The sequence below is a fragment of the Zophobas morio genome, unplaced genomic scaffold, assembly GCF_036711695.1.
Source record: "Zophobas morio isolate AGI-343-1 ecotype UQ-CSIRO unplaced genomic scaffold, CSIRO_AGI_Zmor_V1 ptg000021l, whole genome shotgun sequence".
Lineage (NCBI taxonomy): Eukaryota > Metazoa > Arthropoda > Insecta > Coleoptera > Tenebrionidae > Zophobas > Zophobas morio.
In genome coordinates, this window is record NW_026972126.1 from 7,383,604 (window position 1) to 7,406,490 (window position 22,887).

The 22,887-nt window shown below is 33.6% G+C and overlaps 2 protein-coding genes across 4 annotated transcripts in view; one reads left to right on the forward strand and one right to left on the reverse strand.

Moving 5' to 3' along the window:
- Positions 1 to 55: 55 nt before the first annotated feature.
- Positions 56 to 22,887, reverse strand: part of LOC135133235 (ATP-dependent RNA helicase DDX42) — a 43,891-nt gene continuing 21,059 nt past the window's right edge. The window contains exons 1-4 of one of the 2 annotated variants that reach the window (XM_064061562.1): positions 2,386 to 2,941; positions 2,175 to 2,334; positions 370 to 2,124; positions 56 to 320 (exon numbers count right to left, since the gene is read on the reverse strand). In XM_064061562.1, coding sequence (XP_063917632.1) covers positions 237 to 320; positions 370 to 2,124; positions 2,175 to 2,334; positions 2,386 to 2,561 — 2,175 coding nt within the window. In that variant the 5' untranslated portion in view covers positions 2,562 to 2,941 and the 3' untranslated portion in view covers positions 56 to 236. Of the gene's footprint in view, positions 321 to 369; positions 2,125 to 2,174; positions 2,335 to 2,385; positions 2,942 to 22,887 lie in introns of those variants that run through there. The other variant, XM_064061563.1, reaches the window with a different exon arrangement.
- The window catches only part of Apkc (atypical protein kinase C), a 50,749-nt gene continuing 30,875 nt past the window's right edge, over positions 3,014 to 22,887 (forward strand). The window contains exons 1-2 of one of the 2 annotated variants that reach the window (XM_064061565.1): positions 3,014 to 3,137; positions 3,238 to 3,524. In XM_064061565.1, coding sequence (XP_063917635.1) covers positions 3,251 to 3,524 — 274 coding nt within the window. In that variant the 5' untranslated portion in view covers positions 3,014 to 3,137; positions 3,238 to 3,250. Of the gene's footprint in view, positions 3,138 to 3,237; positions 3,525 to 15,330; positions 15,438 to 22,887 lie in introns of those variants that run through there. The other variant, XM_064061564.1, reaches the window with a different exon arrangement.

Here is a 22,887-nt window from a genome sequence, read left to right on the forward strand (position 1 = left end):
TTTTATCTAAGTAGAGAAACTGTGGGTGCTTCAGATAGAGCAAATTATCAAAATATTCCTGGTTTAGATGATTTATTTTGGCTAGTCAACACAAATCAATTCCAAAGTAATCTTCATGCATAAACGGTTTTTTTTCAACTGGACATTACATCATAAAATTACAACAAAAAAAGAAAAAATATTGTACACCTACTACAATATATATCTGTAAATAAAACACTATACACATGGATGTTTCACTGCCACCTACTCTTCTTCCGCGTGGAAGGTGCGGACGTCGGCTGATGCATCTGTGACGCCGGTTCCGAACTGGCCGTAAACTGTAAAAAAAAATACATAACTTACAACCTCAAAAAACAGTTATCATACCTGATTCATATACTGGGTTTTAAACGCCGCCTTCATTGCTGATAACCTATCAGTGGCAGGTCCTCTTGTCTGTGTACTGGGCTGACTTGGTGATTCGGCGGAAACAAAACCTCTTGGAGCTCCGCCTCCCCCTCCTCCTCCACCACCCCCACCACCGACTTTTTCTTTGAAACCCAATCCAACTCCGCCCACATTCGGATTGCCACCTTTACTCTTATACCTTTGTTTCCTATACCAAGAACTCTGTAGTGCTAAATCGAGCACTTCCTGGGGTACATCTTGATGTGCCGCTTCAAGATTCTTCACGATATGACCCACAAATTCTTTATCTCTTGGTGTTATCAAAGTAAACGCTGTACCCTGCTGACCAGCACGTCCAGTTCGTCCAATTCGATGGGTATGGGTGTCTATATCACGAGCTATATCATAATTTATTACAGTGCGAATATGGGGGATATCTAAACCACGCGCGGCGACGTCCGTAGCCACCAGCAACCCACATTCCTTCTTTTTAAAAGCCGTGATAACTTTATTACGTTCGGCTTGTTCTATATCTCCATGTAAGAGCAAACAGTCAAATTCTTTTACTTTTAAGTCGTTGGCGAGCTGCTCAGCATCTACTTTTTTTGTGACGAATACTAAAATGGATCCTGCGGATAACAATTCAACCAAATTGTTGAATAACCAGTCTCTTTTCAACTGTTGATTTTCCATCAACAAAACTTTTTGAGTAACATCTTCATTAGCTTGTCCAGTAATTCCTTGTGAGATCCGTACTGGGTCAATTAAAGCGTCTTTTGCTAATTTCTCGATTCTTTTTCTAAAGGTAGCACTGAATAGTAGTGTTTGCCTGTCAGGCCTCACGTGATTGCAAACGGACCTAACTTGTGGCTCAAACCCTAATTCAAACATTCGGTCAGCTTCATCTAACACCAAGAACGTGACCCTTTGTAAGTTTGTGGCGCCCCCTTTAACATGATCGATTATTCGACCAGGCGTAGCCACCACAATGTCAGCGCCTTCTTTCAAAGCAAGACTTTGCTCCCATTTAGAACCTCCACCATACGCACACACTACTGTTAAATCATAAACTCTGGCAAACTTCTTTGCTTCGTTATAAATTTGTATAGCTAATTCTCTGGTTGGGGCTAGGATCAAAGCAGCCGGTCCTTCTCCTGTGACGACAGAGGGTTGCGCAGACACGTGTATCAAAAGAGGCCATAGAAACGCAGCAGTTTTACCGCTTCCGGTTTGAGCAATCCCTAAAACGTCGCGCCCTTGAAGGGCACACGGTACCGCTTGAGCTTGAATTGGGGTTGGAGACGTATATTCAGCTTTTATAATAGTTTTCAAGAGTTTCTCATCAAAATTAAAGTGCGCAAAAGACGAAATCGGTTTAGGTGCATTTGTTCCAGAGACTGTAATATCAAAAGTCTTGCGCAACTCCGCGACTTGTTTGTTCGTTAAATTTGTGATTTCCGGGTGTTCACTATAGAATTCTTTCTCAAATGGTTTGTATTCAATAATTGAATGATCAATTGGTGGAAGAGGATCAATAATTTTTTTCTTATCTGGAGGAATAGGATTTCCATCTTCATCATACTCTAGATCCGGGTTTTCGTCATCCACTGGTGCTAGTCCCGCATTCGGATTTTCTTCCATGTAGCGATAATACGATTCTTCGACGTCTTCTTCTTCGAGATCATTCCGAATACCGCTTGGTTGAGATGAAGTCCCTTGTTTCTCTTTCTGCATCTAAAAACACGCATCTTAAAGATTTTCTCGCTTCGTGTTTAAATACTAACTTGTTGTTCAATTCCGGCCATGTAAGCATCCAGCGGATCGTCGTCGTCTTCGTCAGCCACGACTTCTTGTTTTTTCTTCACTTCCACCCGTGTCGGACTTCCAGGAGCCGGTATGTAGGCCAAATCAGGTACAGCTTCTTCATCGTCGTCTTCAAAGTACCTGTAAAACACAATTTCAGGCCGTCCTTCACATCATACTTCGATAGCGTACTCATCCTCTGTGGCGGCGCGTTTACGACTGCCGCCCCATGCCGCCGACAGAGCATTTTGACTAATTGCGTTCATTGTCGAGTACCCCTGCTTGCTCACCCCGGTTAGAGGCGGCGGGGGCACAGCGTTGTGGCGTTTTTGGTTCATTTGAAAACCAGAATAATTAAACCCACTCATAGTTGAGGTTAGGTTATCAAAGTTAGAGAGATCTATACTAAATTCTACGAAATGGGTTCACTTGTGGCGGAACCACATTAATTGATGATCTTGTGCACTCGATTGAAATTTAAACACTATAAACTTTATATAAACAATCCATGGATTACAAATAGTAGATGACATATGTCACATACCAAACACGACTGCCAACCACAAAAGCAGGGCCATAAAAGTGTCATACCTGCAAAAAGACTTGTCTGAAATTTATTATTGAAATTAACGTATAAATAAAGAATTCTGTAGTAAAATATTCGTCAAGCAATAATAAAATTAAAGTTATCTCAGTTGAAATTCAACACAATTTAAATCTAGCGCGCTTCGTATTTCTACCGAAACGCAAAGACCCTAGACCACGAAACCACTGACTTATTTGCAAAACGAAAAGTTACCAAACGTCATTTATTTGGTTTTCTGATTTAGGTTATAACTCTGTTGATAAACTGTTGTGTTTACTATTTATTCAGTGTAGTTTGCGTTTATACTTATTTACTCGTTTTTAATAGCTTAATTACGCAATTCGACATAATTAAACTGGTAAGTACGGTACTTTGGGGTAGTGGAAGTAGTGATAGTGCCAGAGTGACTAATGCCTTTAACATGCTTGAAGCGTGACTAAAATCATTAATTGCTTCAGATCACTTGTAAAAATGCCAACCCAATTAGCCAACGATAACACAAATGAAATTCGAGCAAAAATCGCCTACAATGGCGAAATTTTAATTACATATATCGACCACAACATCACTTTCGAAGACTTGTTGCACGAAATTTACGTTATTTGTCGGTTTGCTCCGAATCAGCTATTTACGATGAAGTGGGTAGATGAAGAAGGAGATCCTTGCATTATTTCCACACAGATGGAACTGGATGAAGCCCTGAGATTGTATGAACTTAACAGGGACAATGAAATCACCATTCATGGTAAGTTTGTAGCAACCCTGTTTTGTTATGCAATGCAGCAGTGCATTAAACTGTAACCATATGACTTCATGTGTATGTTATTATGATGATCATTATATCGAAACCGTTTAAACTTAGTACTTGGTAATAGATTTGTGTGTAAACAGACAAGAAATCCATGTGTATTTGTGTTTGCGTTTCATTAATAAGTACCAGATAACTTGGAAAAGATAAATATATGCATTTGAATGTATGAAAATAATGATCTTACGTTGTATGACTTGTCATGACTGTGTTAATTGAGACAGCTAGTGTTTTTTATTGTTATTAAAAAAATAATGCCATGAAGTTCTCATTAGTAAGGAACTGTGAACACAGAGTTGCACTTACTGAATGGTAATAGTACAAATGTGTGCAGCGTTAATTAGTAATTTTGTCACAGTCACAATTTGTCATTAATGTGTGTAGATTTTTCTTAATTTCAGAATTAATCTGAGTAAGCAAGATTCCATCTTTCAAGCGTTATAACGAAAATATATTTTAGGCACTGAAACGTGTAAATACAACTCTGTTTGTAAAACGCTAGAGTCATAACATTTTAGTTTAGTATTTTAAGGCTTCAAGTAATGTAGTGAAACAATCATATTACAGTTCAATCTGCATGTTACCATTTAAAGAGTGTTGTAAGTTATAAGTTTAATTTTATTGTTTTGTTTTGCTCGTTAAAAAACGTAATAGTTATGTTCTGTGACCCGTTAATCATTGTTTTGTACTTCATCTTAATAACAAGTTACGCAGCTACGTTGATTACTCGTGTATTAAACAAATTATGTGGGTCTAAAGTAGAAAGACCAATATTGCGAACGTTGGTAAGTGTTTACAAATCCGGTAATAAATAAAAATGATGTGTTACTATATTTTGTATATGAGATGGAATATGAAAGAGAAAGAGGGAAACACAGAAAGAAAAAGCGAGGAAGTAGTGGACACTAAAATTTTTATAGCAGAAGTTTTATATTTCTTTTTTTCATAAAAACTTGAGACATATATTTTTTTCTTACTCAAAAAATAGAACTTGGTGCAAGATTCTATTTACAGAAATGCCTCTACAGAACTCTAACATCTTTTTTAATTTTATTGTCGGCTGCATGGAAATGGTTTTGTATGTTTTTTTTTTTAATGTTTTTTCGGTGTAAAAAGCAGGTTTCATTAACTTGGTGTTCTTAACGTGGATAAAGACTGTTGAAGGCCGAAACCGGTATCCATTACCAAAAAATAAAATTAGTGAAAAATAAAATTATCCCCAAAAGAACATTAATTAATGTTTTTAATACGTCCATAACCTCGGCTACTGCTCTCTCATCGTACTTCATTACCTTAATCTTAACCATTATTTATTGTCGTAAAACAAATTGCTGTTCACGAAATATTCTTTTTGGTGTGGAATAATGAAAAACGTGAAACTGCTTCAAAAGTTAATGCCCGGGTCTAAGTGTTTATTCGATTTCTCTAGACGTCACGATAACAATAGTTCAACAAATTAAGGTCAAATTCTTCTCATTTGAAAGATCCTCCAATCTCACAAGTACATACATGTAATAAGTACAATAATAAAAGTTTAAATCTCTTGGGTGTAGAAGATTCAGCTGGTGAAATAATTTAATTTAAAAAGTGATGTGCTTATACATTTTGTTACCCACTTTTCCCAACTGTTGAAGTTTTTTAATTTAATTTTTTGCTGCTCTGCAAAATTGACTGATAATTATTTCGAAGTTCGAACTAAATAAAATTAAAATTTGCACACTTACGTTGAAGTTCCCGTTGCAGTTGCTTTTAGAGCTGAAAATTGTCATTTATAAAAAACTACGTTACCAAGTTGTCGTTCATAGTAACTTTGATGTTCAACTTTTACCGTATTTAAAAGGGTTGTAGAAGAAAAGTGGAGAATTTAAATTGGTTACTACAAAAAATTACCATTTTAGACATGTTTTAAGTTTCTTGTTGCCGAAATAAGTCTACACATATTAAGAAACAGGAAAAAAAAAGAATGTAACCCCGCCCACCCGCCCTATCTCAATTGTGATGATTTTTACTTCCCGAGCGTAAGCAAAGGAAGTATTGTAATCGAGTCCGTCGGCCGACTCTCTACTTTTACGTTTTCTCGATCTTTCATGACCCCTAGAAGACGAAGAAATAGGTCTCCCATTTCCGTCTGTCTGTCCGTCTGTCCGTCTGTCCGTCTGTCCGTCTGTCCGTCCGTCTGTCCGTCCGTCTGCCGTCCCGGATTTTTATTAGACAGATAATCTCCGAAAGTACTAGACCTATTGTTGTGAAATTTTGCACTTATATTAAGAATATCATGTAGATGGTAAAACGCTAACCAAAATTTGTCTAATCATCCCCACCACTAATGCGATGACGTCACTTCAAAATTGTACATAGTAAATGGGTTTTCAATTGTATAAAATAACATAGTCCTACACATGTAGTTTACAACTCCGAATTGACTTTTCACCCGAAACGTCTAGATTTTTGGAAAAAAAATCAAAATTATAAAACAACATTTTGAAATTTCATTTTTATTCTGCTAACCAGAATGCTTTGAAATGTTGCAGATGTTTTAAGGCTATAAAGAGCATCATAAATCTTTAGTCAAAAAATATTTGCTTATCCCCTCCAAAAACTTGATGACGTCAGCTCAAAAGTTTGTGGAATAAATCATATCTAAAATGTACAAAATATGATGAGTCTGTACTTGTGATCTATCACTCCATTCATATTTTTTGGATTTGCATATACAGGGTGACTCAAAAAAATTAATGAATGCGTAAATTTATTTTACTGATTTACTCAGAAACTACAAAACCGAATGCTTTGAAATCTTGCAGATGTTTTAAGGTTATAAAGAGCATAATAAATGTTTAGTCAAAATATATTTGCTTATCCCCTCCAAAAAATTGATGACGTCAGCTCGAAAGTTTGCCGAATAAATCCTATCTAAACTGTAAAAATATGATGAGTCTGTACTTGTAATTTATCACTCCATTCATATTTTTTGGATTTGCATATACAGGGTGACTCAAAAAAATTAATGAATGCGTAAATATATTTTATTGATTTAATCAGGAACTACAAAACCGAATGCTCTGAAATCTTGCAGATGTTTTAAGGTCATAAAGAGCATAATAAATGTTTAGTCAAAATATATTTGCTTATCCCCTCCAAAAACTTGGTGATGTCAGCTCGAAAGTTTGCCGAATAAATCATATCTAAAATGTACAAAATATGATCAGTCTGTACTTGTGATCTATCACTCCATTCATATTTTTTGGATTTGCATGTACAGGGTGATTGAAAAAAATTAATGAAAGCGTAAATTTATTTTACTGATTTACTCAGGAACTACAAAACCGAATGCTTTGAAATCTTGAAGATGTTTTAAGGTTATAAAGAGCATAATAAATGTTTAGTCAAAATACATTTGCTTATCCCCTCCAAAAAATTGATGACGTCAGCTCGAAAGTTTGCCGAATAAATCCTATCTAAACTGTACAAAATATGATGAGTCTGTACTTGTGATTTATCACTCCATTGATTTTTTTTTTGGATTTGCATATACAGGGTGATTAAAAAAAATTAATGAATGCGTAAATTTATTTTATTGATTTACTCAGGAACTACAAAACCGAATTCTTTGAAATCCACTGCGAAAAAAAACATAATAGGCATGCAGTCGTCACGTTTCCGACAGCGAGGGAAGTACTGTCGAAACTCTTTAGACCAATTTTTTTTATTCGTCGTTATCCAAGGGGGCGGAGCTTAACTACAAAATCCTTATTTCTTTACGAGAAATTGAAAACATGTTTTTGAGTATCATATTGTTCAAAGCATATTATGTATATGTATTAAGAAAAAAGGCAAAATATAAACCCAGCCAACCCACCCCATCTCAATTGTCAGGATTTTTTTTTTATTCTCAGAAACTTAAAACACGTTTAAAATGGTAAATTTTTGTAAGGAAATAACTATTTTGCAGTTAAACTCCGCCCCCCTGGTTCACGGCGAATAACAAAAATGATCACAATTGAGATAGGGCGGGTGGGCGGGCTTACACTTTACGTTTTTGTTTTAATATGTGTAGACTTCTTTTCACAACATGAAACTTAAAATATGTTTAAAATGGAAAATTTGTATAAGGAAATATGTATCGATTTTGCAATTCGGCTCTGCCCCATAATTGCAAAATCCACATTTCCTTGCAAAAATTTACCATTTTAACCATGTTTTAAGTTTCTTGTTGTGAAAGATGGCTATGTATATTAAGAAAAAAAGGCAAAACATAAACCCGTCCTATCTCAATTCTAATGATTTTTGTTTTATTCGTCGTAAGCCGAGGGACGGAGCTTAATTGTTAAATCCTTATTTTTCTACGAGAAATTACCATGTGAACTATGTTCTTAAGTAATCGTGTTATACAAAGAAAACTAAATGTATTAATTAAAAAAGAAAACCAAAATATAAGCCCCGCCCATCTGTCTCGATCTCAATCGTGATGAATTTTTCATTCGTTGTCAGACCGAGGGGCGGAGCCTAATTGCAAAATCGATACATAAGTACTGACAGAAAGCTACAGTGTAGAAAATGATGGCAGCTATTTAAAATATGAGGGTTTCGGTGAACAGGTGATTAATTGGTTTAATACATATTAGTGGACCTCATTTTCTCTGTCAAAATTTGATTTTCGTGGAATTAGTACTGTCAACCAGAAAAATGTCCCCCTACTTCAAGGGATTTCTTTCAAGTTGGCAGCACTACACACTACTGAAATTTGATTGGTTGAAAACTCAACGTCAACGTCAGCGGCAAGTTTATAAATCGACATTTAGACAAAGCGAAGTCAAATAATAATCTTCTTAGGGAAGACGCAGAAGATAATACATCTTAACGGACAAGATTAATTTTCGTTTTCTTGAAAAATCCTTGGACAGGTCAATCTTGTTTTTTTAAATGACACGGAATTTATTTTTTGGAACCAGCTGTCTTTGCAGTGACGCCATCAACGATTTTTTTTTAAATGGCAACCAACTTTTTCTTTATTTTTTATTTATGAATTAAATGGTCGTAGAAAAAAGTTAGTAGAAGCATACGCATTTTTTGGGGGAAAATTCTATTACAGTTGGGAAAACAAAAATTCTATTTATTAATACAATATTGCTTATTTCTATTCGAATTCGGTGGTTGAGATCGTCCAAATTGTTTGTTTTGTTAATGTGGACCGAAAAATCAAGGGATGTTAAATCCGGCGAACGACCCTCGAAAAAGAAACTTTCTCGCTTTCAAGCCAAAATGCGGCTGTACCCCATCTTGTTGGAACCAAATTCTTTGGTTGGACTATCAACATTTCTTAAAAAACTAACGTTTGTCAGTTCCGGTAGTGCAAAACTAAAAGTAAAACAAAAAAAGTAAAAATATTTAATTATTATTTATTATTTTATATCATTAAAAATATGAAAATTAATTCACAACTCGTAACTGCTATTAACTAATCCATAAAATTAATATTATCGTGCATACCCAAGCTTCTACTTTCCTTAGAATGTTCTTTACTTCTAACACTCTCCATTTAATTACCACTTATTTTGAATTTAAGCCACAAATTAGATGATAAAATGTTCACATTATTTTGATTTGTATAACTTCCTTCTTTAATCGTGGATTTCAGACAAACAATTTTCAGCAAACATCTGAATTGCATTATGTAAAACATACGTGTAATAATGTATTATTAAAACTGTCATTTTTCCATAGTTAATAAAATATTATGTGGAGGAGCCTGGCATAAATTTAATGTACTTCGCTGTTCTACTTAATCTTTTTAAGGACAAGGCAATGGATAGTTAAATTTTAAAAGAATTTGATAACCAGAGCATCCGTACCAAAATTTAATTTTTAATGCTTTTTCTAGGTTTTTGTTATCCATTTTTTGCAAATTTTTAGATCTAGATAAATTTAGAACTTCATTAACTTTGCAAATTTTTCCAAACATCCAAATGTAGACTTGAAATTTCATATTTTAAATTAATAATTTTTCTATCTTGTTCCAAAAACAGTTTTTATTTTGTCCTTTGGTGATTTTTTAAGTTGGACACTTGAGTCTTTGAACAGATGATTTCTTGTTTAAGAATTTCTTCTTTAAGGTGTTTTAAGTTTCTTTAAAATCGTGTTTAAGTGTCTCAATTTCCTCTAGAGTTTTTACGAAAATTTTCCTATTTGATTTTTTTTGAGATCAGTTGTTTGGGGCACTCTCGCACTCTAATGTTTCCCAACCATCATTAAAATTTCAATCCCTGGCCTGTTTCCAATGAAAATCGATTTTTTGTTTTTCCACCTGCAGTGGAATTTTTCTCAAAAAATGCGAATGTAAGGTGCCAACTTTTGTCTACGACCATTTAACTAGTAGAAGGTTCTATTAAAATACGAAAAAAAAAATTGTGGTTTCCATTAAAAAAAAAATGTTTAATAACAATAAAAATAGCTAATTCGCACTCGAGAACTTTGCAGTAATAAATCAGTAAGTAAATTTACGTGCGTTTACAATTATAATCAATTTCTCTTTGGCACTCGTCATGTGTGTTTCTAATTGTAATTGTAACACTGACGATGTGCTACGTGCTGGGTATACTAATTTTCCTACGTCAATAACGTACCTATTGTTATGAGAAAAGCTATAACTTAATATGGTAAAACATGTTGAGTATAATTTGGAGTTTTCTCTTTTTTTTCCTGTTTTCAATATTTTCGAAGAGTTGCTGCGCACAGATTTTACGGCATTATCAATGTATTTTTACAAATGTTGTACCTTTATCTTTAAAATGCATATTAATTTGAAATTTAGAGTGTATTATGTCCACAATATGTTTCAGCACGTCGTTCATTATTTTTAATAATAATTTTGAGTTTCATAAGTTTTAGGGTAACAATCAGTTTTTAACAAAGTAACATCATTGTATAACATAAATTCCAAATCAATATCTTTCACAGCGCAATAGATATTACATTTTAAAAATGGAGTGACAATCCAGTAAAAATTGTTGGCAATCGAAATGTTGAAAATTATATTTCTGGTGTTTTAACGGTAATTTGATAGCTAAATACATTGTATAGCGCTTCGTATCATACGTTAAAACGGTTTTCATTTTATTTCTAAAACACTACAATGATGTTTGCAATGACCCGTATCCCCGTCATTAATTAATTATATTATTTTCAAGTGATGGTTCGTATCAATCTAATAAAATTTCCTATTCAGTACTAGTATTTATTTTGTCATTCTAATACTATTCTTAAAGGAATGGTGATTGTTTCACCTTCTATGACTCAATGCGTCAGTTGGTTGGTTAGTATTATGACCTCATGCACATAATTTACCTACTACTAAACGGTTGCGAGTTTTCACTGATGAGTTTTCCTGCATTATGTCTACTCCGAAGGTACGGTAATTTCATGAACTAACTTTTAAGCGTTGTTTTGTAAAACTCTGAATATGCTATTTGTTAAATTGGAGTTCATTATCCATCCAAAAAAAACGATGTTTTGTCTAAGCAAAAGCAGCCGTAGGTCGGACGAATGCAAAACCATGTAAACCTGAGCTAAAATGTTTGAATTTAAATCCACTAATTTGTTAAAGCTCAGCGATTTAGTTGTCTAGTAAATCCTATCGATTTTCGCAGCAATTTTGAATTTTTTCAATGGAATTAAGCTCACATGTGATAATCTCCACGCTTCAGATCTGTACGATTTTTTTACATAGAGCATTTTTAGATCCTGTTGAATAAGTCCTAATATTTTTTTGACATATTTAACGTTACCGTTTTTTTATTAGATATGCAGGTGTTTTAAATTTCGATTATTTATTTTTATAAATAATAAACTTAGAGAGAGGAGTAACTGTTATTTGAAACACCCTGCATAAAATATGAATATATATTTTTATGTTTACGAATAGTACATATACTTATTTAACATGCAATACTGTAGTTTTTACCATCTTCATATTAAGTAAATTACCCTTTTCTACTTTCGTATTTAAAACCTTGCTTAGAGAACGTAAATATTTTAATTTGAAGTCGTAGAATAAACATAGTCTGTAACACTCGCCCCGGTGCGCTCGTGATTAAATAAAATCGTGTCTAAAGAGGCTATAAAACTTGTTACATTATTATTTTTCTTTAATTAAATATTTCAAAACATGTATGTTTATGACAATTCTAAATAAGCGTACAATTTGTTTATGTTAAGTGTTTACCACGGCTGAAACTATATTAATTTGGGTTATACGTAAAATGAGCTTAACGGGAACATCAGCGGCCTACTTACTGCTGGATATTGATGCAACTTGCAAAAAAAAGTTTTAATGTATAGTCTCTCAAATACTACAAGGTTTTATGGCCCCACTAAACTTAATAGTGGGATATTATAATTCCTTTTGTGTGGCTAGTTACCGGTTCACGCCTAGCGTCATAAATCTAGGATTTGTCTTGCCACCTCAGTATCAGCTTAAACAGTGGCAAAGATTTCCAGCTGTGGATTTGTCTTATTAACTGCTCCATTGTCGTCTTCACAATACCCTTATTTTACAACAGCCATATAACCTTGTAGTATTTGAGAGACTATACTCGATTTTACAATAAAAGTGTAGAATAGCGTAAAAAACGATTCGGACAATCTCCACACGCATATTTATGAACAATAAAAGGAGAGTAGTAAACAATGATTTATTGCAAATTAGAACGATAAGAAATTTACTGTGTAATGACGCAATGATCGGTTACTGTAAGGAAAATTATTTTTATTGTACTTATTTTTGTTAATTTTAAAATGCTTCTTATTTCTTTTGCTTATTGAGCTTAAGCTAAGGAAACATTGTAATACGCCTACATTCAAGTTTTCTCGACCATTCATGACGTTTACATATAGTACAAAAAAATAGGTCCCCGTGTTCGTCTAACTGTGGACTGATTGCTGTAAACTTGTATATGTATTTTAGAACATCGTGTAGATGGTACAGCGCTAACCAAAATTTATCTAATCATTCTCACCAATAATTTGACGACCTCCTTTAAAATTTTCTAGTTTAAGCATTGTTTAAATTTTATAAAATAATGTACTCCTACACTTGTGGTTTATTAATCCGCCTATTTTTATTCACAATTACTTTACAAAAATGTTTGTGCAATATTTGCCGCATTTTTCATATCACCGATATCTCACGCAGGTCCTGCCAGCATCATGTAGGGTGCAGACTAAAAAATTTTTGTCGATATTTTTTTAATTCATAGAGGTCATTACAAAAAAATAAAATATTGCATATAATTTTATAATTTTTCAAAGAAGCGGGATTTGTTGGACTGTACTTCAGTAGCGAGGGAAGTTCTGTCGAACAATTTTTTTTATTTCACATGTAAAATCGTGTAAATTATAAAAGAAATTACCTTTTCATTGTACAAGAACTTCAAGCACGGCAACAACTATCTATGAATATAATTCCATAAACCCAACAAAATTGTCATGAAAAGTAAATTACATCTTCATATTTTACAAAGATTTTTATCATTACTTTATTCTGTTTTGGTATGTATACTTTAGTGCGTAAGTGCGGTATTGACGCATCTTTAATTTAAAGATAGATAAGATATTGATTACGTAACTGTAACGCTTCTTAACAAATATTGTACGACAGCGACATTAAAATACTTCAATGTTTAACATGATCCATTATCTGTAAAGTTTGTAGTAGATATTGTTGTATCAGAACAAAAAAGGATTTTATTTACCGACTAAAAATCAGTGATAAAAATCTCGGTACAAAACGACCTCATTCTACAATTACAGCGCATTTTTGTAACCACAAAGGAAAATCAGTTAAATCGGGCAAAGACTCAATTTTACATGCGATAACTAATGTATGTTAAGTTAAAAAAATTGGTCTCGTATTATCAGACAGAACAGATGGCCACTTTCGTATTATTAGCACTGACTTAGCCATCTGAGCGCTTCTGGACCTTCCTCGTATATTAATATAAAATTTATCATAAAATAAAACTCGAGGCGGATTCATAAATCACAGGTGTAGGAATATGTTATTCTATAATATTTAAATAAGATTTACCATGCAAAATTTAGGTGATGAATTAGACAAATTTTGGTCACAGTTTATCATCTACACGATATTTCTAATATACATACAAAATTTGACAACAATCAGTCCAGTAGTTCTGGAGATCGTGAACATGCACGATTTAATTAGATGATTAAAACTGAGATAGACGACAGACAGAGATGAGATATAGAGAACCACGCGCTTAGTAACTATCCTGTATCTTGAGATGATGTCATCAATTTTTGGGGGGAAATTGACAAGTTTTGGTTATCGGTTTGCGATGTACAGAATAATCCTAAAGTAAAGTAGTAGTATTCTGCTAGAATATTTCTCTTAAGTATAAATTTTTCGTCATATGTAATTGTAAAAATTTGAAGATATTTATGTATTAAATAGGATTATTTAAAACTATTTTCTAATACTTCAAAAACAATACTGATAGTACAATATGTTTTTTTAATGAAACACCTTCTTAGGCTTTGTAACCGCAATTTTTCACTGTTTTAAGAGACACGCCAACGTAATATCAAAAAGAATAAAAAACGGAGTAAAATACAGTAGTAAAATTGAGGGTGTTCAATTTGAAAAATTTGTAATATTTCATTATTTGTTTTAAACACTATTAAAATTTAATTGGTGAATCGTTTCTGAGCAGTCCTTGAAGACAGGACCTTGTATATTGAGATGATTTGACAAAGAAATTGCCAACAACATTTTAATATACACATGGGATATCAAAACGTGAATATTTGTTGAAACCTTTATCCTAACGTAATTACTTTCATATTGTTACGAAATAAACCCATTCGGCGCCCCGGTACGACGCCTATGGGTTTTCTCGAGGGCTTTCTAGTATGTACGGCGGAAGTCGCGATGGAAAGACCTCGATCACGAAATATCTAGAAGGGAACTATGGGTTTAAATAGAGGCCACCTTCGGGAATGATTCATTCAGTGAACGAGAAAATCCAGTAAAGTTGCGCCGGAATTATTTTGTCCATAATCGTCGTGTAAATTTGAGTTACTGAGAAATAAATCGTTGAGTTTTATCAACGTCGATTTTAATTACTATGCTATCAACGTAACAATATCAAGAAGTTAAAAAAAAATACCCACAGTTTCATGGTTGTTATTGTCCTCCCAACTTTTTGCAAAATTCCTCTCTAGACTGTACCAGATGCCCTACATTGTTTTAGTCTTATCCCTGCCACAACTTTTAATCTCCTAACAAAGTTTCCAGTTCCCCAATCGAGTAAGTGTCCATTTTTCAGTTGAACTTCTCGACCTCGCAACCAGCAATAAAACAGCCATCATTTTTCACCAACTTTTTATTTTTCTTAATAATATCGCCGACCACTAGATGGACGCATCATGTTTTTTTCCCCGAAATCCACCCTTCCATTCCAGCGGCCACCTATGGGCCGCCCGTCCAACTGACCAGGCTCGTCGCCGGTATCGATTCGGGGGCGCCACCGTCGCGTCCCGGCCCGCCATAGCCCCCTTGCCACATCGACGCCGCCTCGTCGACGCAGAGCGTACGGCGGCGTCGCGACGTCCGTGCCAGAGCCGACGCACCGGCAACGCTGTCGCACGTCCCCGTTAGTTTTCAGTATACCTGTCCGCTTTTCGCAAAAATCTACCCTTCCGATTTAATTTCGACAAAAAATTACCACCCGAAGAAAACTCGGTGGCGTCGTGACGTGCGCTACTCCAGTACGATCGAACGTCGCTCTCCTCCCGATCCGCTGATCTTTATTTAACCCCAATCGGTCGTAGGTGAGTTTTTCCATGGGCTGGGGGTGAATTGGTGCAGGCAGGCCTAAATGATTTAGTATCTTCTAATAATAGACCGCAGCACGGTTGCGGCGTTACGATTAATTGGCATAAAGAATAATTGGGGTTCGCAACAAGTATTCCGGTTTTTTTCGATTAGGGGTTGCTATTTTTAGGTGGGTGATACCTTTCGCGATTAAATTTAACCCTTTGAAATGTTCCACTTTTGGCAGTGTATGCAAATACTCTGTCGCTAAAGTGCTGCTGGCACTCCAATTTTCTGGTTAGTGGAGCGAATTATTTAGATGTCTATGTGATGTTCTGCATGTTTTGCTTCTACGCGTGTGTGTATGAATGTAACAGCTGTGTTCTCTTCATTTATTAAATATTCACTAAAAGGGCTGTCTAACAAAAGTGTTTCTTTCTTTGGAAAATAAAAACAAACGATAAAATTTAAATCCCTGTTAGTGAAAATATTCAACTAAACACATTTCTTTTTTAAAATCGAACACTATCGTTGCAAAAAGAAAATAAAAAAAAAGTATAAATACGTGTGTACAACTGAAGACAATGCCAAAAAATCGACTTTCGTGTGGCGCTCACAACACACAATTGTAACAAATTGTATTCATGTGTCAAAACAAATCTATATATCAAATTGGGTCATTCAACGGCAACGCTTTAAAGAAGCCGAATTTTTATTTAAGTTTTTTTGCTGTCTAAAGACAAAAAAATACAGTCTCAATTCAAGTTCCTACCCAATGTGTATATGTCGATTACAAAAAAATCACAATAAATTTTAAATATACATGTAGTGTTATTTTATAAATTACAAAAATGTATACATTAAAAATACTAAAGTTGATGAGTATTGCTGTGAAAACCAATGGAGGTTAATTCAAACACAATATATTTTGTAACCAACAAGGAGCAAAAAATATTGCACACAATAATCCGCTGGAATCTCTTTTCTTGTAAGTAAATTGATGAATTCTGTAAATTCTAAGTACATGATTCGCATTTGTCAAGAATATAGCGACGAACACGTTCGCATTTTATTACATATTAATTTTTTTCTGCGACCAACGTGTTGTTGGTTTAATCAGTGTGATAGAATATTTTCTGTTATAATAAATTAAACAAATCACCCTCGTGAATTTTCTCAACTTGGTTTTAACAATCAATATAAATACGAGTTGCTTGTCTGGAGAAAGTTTGGAGAAAATCAATTGAACAAACACAAAAATCAAAAACAAAATTTCCTGTGATTATGTATATCGTAAGAAGATCAAAGTTTTGCAAAAATTGTGTTGGCTAAATGCAATTAAAATTCCTTAAATAACTTTGTAACGTGATACACAAAGTTATTATTCGTCGATTGTTAAAAAACGTGGAGTATATTGTCGGCTTTTTTGGAATTAGGTGGCTTTTGTAAAATGATATTTTAAACACCCTAAAATTTTTTGTAACTTCGTAACGCAGAAATTGTTGGTGTTTCACTTGATGTCAAGAGTCGTTGAAAAGTTTACCACTTTGATCACAAGGTATAGATTTGCTTATTGATCGAGTGAAATAATTCTTATGCTTACTGAATTATTAACATTTTGAGCAATCTAAAATGTTTGTCAGGTTTCGAGTTATAAATGTATATATTTAATAGCACGCGTAACAGCTGTGCGTCTTTTTAGCATGCAAGGGATGGTCAACATCGATTCGGTAAATATATTTTTTATTTACCTACTGACGTAATATTAGTGTGGGTATATTTTAAACGCATAGTAGTGTAAAATAATTATTCAGTAGCAACAACTGTATTATTCATCTTCATATCAATTAGATATTCTGATGTGCTACATGATAAGATCACTTTAATTTCTTTGTACGAGAATATAATTACCTTCATTGGAATCCTTTTCTGTTTAAAATTCAAAACAAATATTCTCTGTTAGCTGTTGTTTACGTCTTATGCTTTTTTAACATTTAATTTAGATTCGTTGTTTAGAAAATTAACTATTTATGTCTAGTCACAGCGACGTAATTCGCTCAAAGAATATTGAGTTTATATAAAATTAAACTGTAAAATGTCCTGCGTATTTCACTTATTATTATAATATCAATATTTACACATAAATATCATAAGACGCTAGAAAATTTACAAAAACCTGTCTTAAAATTGTCAAATAACTAGATCTTAGATTGGAAATGAAGACGAAAGCACGTTGTCGAGTTCACTGACGCGTCGTTAAAAAAAATCTCGTCTAGGCAGCCGTGGAATTAATTTTTTTAACTGTGGTGGCAGTGCCGTTGTTTTTCGTTACTCACCAGTTTGACATTTGTATTGTCAGTGTAATGAAAATCCTCGAAACAGAACATAAAATTTTTATTATCCATAGCTATTACCGAAATGGAGTCAAGCAGGAAACCGCTGAATGATCTTACTTTCCAATGCAACAGAATTTGTTTAAATAAATTCCGTGGCTGACTACACGACTTTTTTTTTTCATATTTTTCTTCTGGCCAAGTTTGCTGTTTTGAAAACGCGTCGACTGAAAGTGGCGGAATTTACACTATTATTAGTTTTTGCATACAGTATAAATGTGGCAAAAAATGTTTTCACGTGGACTTAGTGTATAACTAATCTCATCTTTGTACAAGATGATTACAAAATATCGTACAAGGTGGCTTTGAAATTTCCTGACTTTTGCCGCCTCGTTGTGATGATTAATGATTACACGACGCCTGTCACAAATATCAATCATAACCTAACTTCCTTATCTGTGAGAATACAACACAAACTTTTAAAATTTCTTGTGATTGATTGAATACAACTAAATGAGTAATTTATGCTATTTTTAGATAGTAATAAACTGATGAAAATAACGAACTGAATGTATACGACCGGTTCTAGCCATCCCTGTACATTTCTATACCGCGTTCCACTTTGAGTTGACAGTACACAAACCCCATAAAAAGCTCGAAATTCTCGAAAAATTGATTGAATTTGATAATTTTGAAAATACAATTTTTTCTTATCACACCACATATTTTGGAATCTGTTTGAAATATTTGACGTAGATTTTAACTAATACTTTATCTAAATATTGTCCATTTTACCAATCTGAATTTTATTATAATAGCGTTCGTATATTAAATTGTTTATTAACAACAATTAATTTAGAAACCGAAAATAAATGTTTTCATTTGTGATCTAGTTTTCGTTGCCCATTATGTCATCAAATTACGTAGGTCGTGTCTTAAACTAGAACATACACCATCGTTGCGGTTGTTGCCTATAATCTCGCGGCCTAAATTGTACATCTTTTTTTGACAGTGAATCAAAACTGTCCAGGTGTTTTGGCATAGAAGTGAAATTTTCATCTCGAGAAAAATGTTCTCCAAAGATATGCCTAAGTCTTACTTCTGTAACCACCAACAAGTGGGTGTATGAAGCCCAACTCTGTTTTCAGGAATTTCGTGAAAAATTCCGTGGTGTTGCTATTCTTGAAGCTAACTTTTTAAGAAAACTCAGTTATGTGTTAAAATTATTTCGTGAGATTGGTAGCATTAAGAGGAAATCAGGAAGTCGCGCATTAACAAAACGAACTCCCGAGACTGTTGAAAATGTCCGAATATTTGAGCTCATTTTCTTCGAGTTACGGCTGCGAAATATCAGAACATGCTGCAGGAATTTATTGACCAGCTTGATCCTGAAGGATATTTTCAGCATGACGACGCAACAACCCAAACAAGTTTGAATTTTCTAAGGGAATTTTGTGGCGATCGTTGAATTAGCTCCCAGACAAACCATATTTACTTTAGATTATGTCTTTTTCCTGGCTTTAAAAAACACTATTTTTAAACAATCAGTGGATACAGTTGAAGATCTAAAAGTGAGAATCGTACAAGAGTGTGATAGTGTTTCGTCGGAAGTTCTTACTCGAATATTTGAGAGGCCAACAATTTTAGCAGTTGTAAATTCAATTAAATATGTTACTTATCAAAAGAAATTTCAAAACACTCAGCAATGTTTAGTTATATTTCTCTAAAAAAATTAAACAAAATTTTAATAAAAATGGAATTTTAACACAACTGTGGAATTACAAGCACTTTCTAGACCTTTCTTTTTCAGAAAATCAGTACGTTTTTGATGAATAAACACAACGCCACGAGTTCTCTCATATAAAGTGCGTTGCTTATGGCTTTTCTCCGCTGCCAACGCAAAGTGGAACGCACAGCAGACACGAACTTCCCATTTCCAGCGTTTTACTTGAAAATGACTTTAGTTGTTAAAACAAGAAAACTGATTTTATAGAACACTGATCTTTTTATTAATCTTACACTGTGAACTTTCTTATTACAAATGTTCAAAGTTTTGTTGTAAACAAGGGATTGTTTATAGAACAAATCTTGCGAAAAAATTACTTTATTTCGTTTTTATGTACTTCCTGCGAAATGTATAGCAAAAATAATGTTAAGAGCTTATTCGGAAAAGTTATAGAACTTAAATTTAAGTATGGAAATTCGAGATTTTTCACATTTTAAATAAAATTTTCCTTGGAGTATTTCACGCTTCCGTGGTTCATGGTCTTTTTGACAACAAAATGCACTTTATCTGAGAATAATTTAAATATAGTTAAGGTGCAGATGTAAATACAAATCGCATTACTGTCACTCGATATCGAAAACATTGTCTTCTTCAGTTTTAACATGTTCGTGAATAATATACAGGGTCAGTCACTAAACTTGCGGTTCTCGCTACCTCAATTACCGATAGGAAAAAAGTTAGCGACTAAAATCGTATGGTTCTTTCAGTAGAATACATTAAAATTATTTTCCACTATACAGAGTGTTTTGTTTTTAAGGCATATCACACAACTTAGTTTTTTAAATAGAACATTCTAATTATTTTTACATAGTTTATTTTTGAAATTCCCATATGTTATTAGATTGCTAAAAAAATTCAAAAAAATTGGAATTACGCGGTAATGTTTCATTGGACCGAGTTGTGTGTTACGCATTAAAAACAGAACACTCTGTATAGTCGACTTTGACTTTGTTTTCCATTTCTAGTCATTAATGAGATATCGAGTAGCGCAAGCTAAGTGACTCCACCCTGTATGTACTTAGATTTTATAAGCATATTAATTTCAAATTTTGTAGTATTTTTGCTCAATAGTTAGAACTGCAGTTCATCATGAGTTTAGTGAAAATTTCACTATATAGAAAAACTTTTTTCGAATTTGCATACATGTTTAAAAAATGTATGTTTTTTTTACTTATTGACGATTGCTTAACAAGCTTCAAATACCGTGTCGTAACGCTTAAAAACTGCGAAATCCAATTGTGTTTAAATGTATTGATTTTTATTAAATATTAAATTTCCGACCGGCGAAAATGTCGTAAATGTCGACTCCATCTGGAAAATTCTATAAAGAATAAGGAATTTTTTTTATTGAAATTAAAGAATTTTTAGCTTCAATTTTAAGCTCGCATACACATTTCCGAATATTTATTATTCGTACCCTGATCAGCGCCATATTTGAGTCTGCAAATAACTAGTAATATCAGAAAATCGCCACTTTCGGGTTTTATTAAAGCTGTTAAATAAAGAAACGTGTTCCTCAAGGTTCAAACACTTGTCATTTTGACGTGCAATCGCCCAATTTACTACTTAACTTTTTATACGCTACTCGTCCATACATTTTAAATTACACGAGAACTTAATAGACTGGCATATTGATCCACATTTACTTTTTATAGCAGGCAGGCATCTTTTTAATGCTTTATTTAAATTTGTTTTTACCTACATAAAGTGCGGATCAATAGATCCCGTGCTCGTACACGATCTCCTGCGAGATTAGCACATACGATATAAAATGAAATAACGCTCAAATCCAAACAAAACTATCATATTTCTAATAAAAATCCCTCTCGTGGGTAATTTTTTGCTCTGAAAAGAAAAAATATGTTGGTAAAGTTACTTCTCGTGAGAAACAGATGGCGCAAGGAAACTGATTTTTTACACGAAAAAAAAATTGTCTCAAAACTTTGGTAAAGATTTCTTAGATAAGTAGCAGCTTTTAAAAGATAAGAAGTTCTTATAGGGTGGACGGAATTTTCTGTCCCCTGCTTAAAAACTTCCTGAGTTTTTCACAGCTATACGCAAAGTAAGTGCAAAGTTAACTTTAGACAAAATATCTTAGAATATTTACTACGATCACTGTTGGCTTTAGTCGAGTTTCGCCGTTTTATTCAAACTTTAAATCAAAAATATTCAAATCTGTAAGCTCATCCGCTGAATGCAAAGCTGTCAGAAATATGTTCGTTGTACGAGATTGCACCAACTTTACGTTTGCAGCCAATAATTAAAAATCCATAAATAAGCTCCCAATTTATAACTCCAAAACTGAATTTATCTTGCACATTAAATCATACATTCAGACTTAGTTTGAATGTTTTAACGCAGCGACTCAGTTGCAGGTTACGTTTCGTTGTGTTCGATTTCCGTCGCTTTTGTCCCTTTTAATTTTCCATTATTTCGTCGTTCGTGAAGCGACTGAAAAAGAAACACGCATTTTAAAATCACGATTCTTTAGAAACAGAATAACAAAAGTGACTTATTCTTCTGCACCTATTGTTTGTTGCGAACGCCACTCGGTTAAAAAAAAATCATTAAGGCCTGCCATTTTTACCTCGGTGATATTTTAAGTAGTGGAGTGCTCCTGAACAGCTTACTTGGCTCCCAAGCATTTTGAAGTGGAAATGTCCAACGTATGTGCGATTGTTGCTTTTAGTGTAAAGGGCTGCGGTTAAAATGTCACGTTGTACAGGAGAGAGGGGAGATAACACAAGAAAAGTGTTAGCACATGGGTATTTTAACTTGTTATTTCACGCGTTTTCTTCATTTTTTAGAAATTTAACTATTAATTTAATTTAATATACAAGTGTCCATACTAATACCATATTTTTGCATTAAAATACAAATATGTTTCATTTATATAAAAAATTCAAATTATTTAACTTTTGGCCGCACAGGCAGGATATCTAGAAGTATTCTCCAAAAAGCCACAATCTTATAAATTAGTTATGAGATCTCCAAAGAAAAAATTAAGGCTGGAATATGTAACTTAATGGAACCGGCTAAATATATTATTGAAGGCTTTGATGGTGCCTTTCTCTTCGTCTTTGAACAAATTTCCGAGTTCATGGAGGAAATTGTGGGACAGCTTGATGTACTCACGATTGCTTTTAAATACAGTCCTGATTTTAATGTATGTACGCTAATATCGCTAAATTACACTGTTTAGAATCTACATCGTGATTATAGAAGGGAAGAATTCGCATTCTTTAAAAAAAAAAGTATTTAACGGTATTGGGATCAAAGGTTTTCTCCGAACGAATCAGTTTATCTCGCTGAATTTAGTTAATGTTTGAATACAGTCTGTAAACAGTG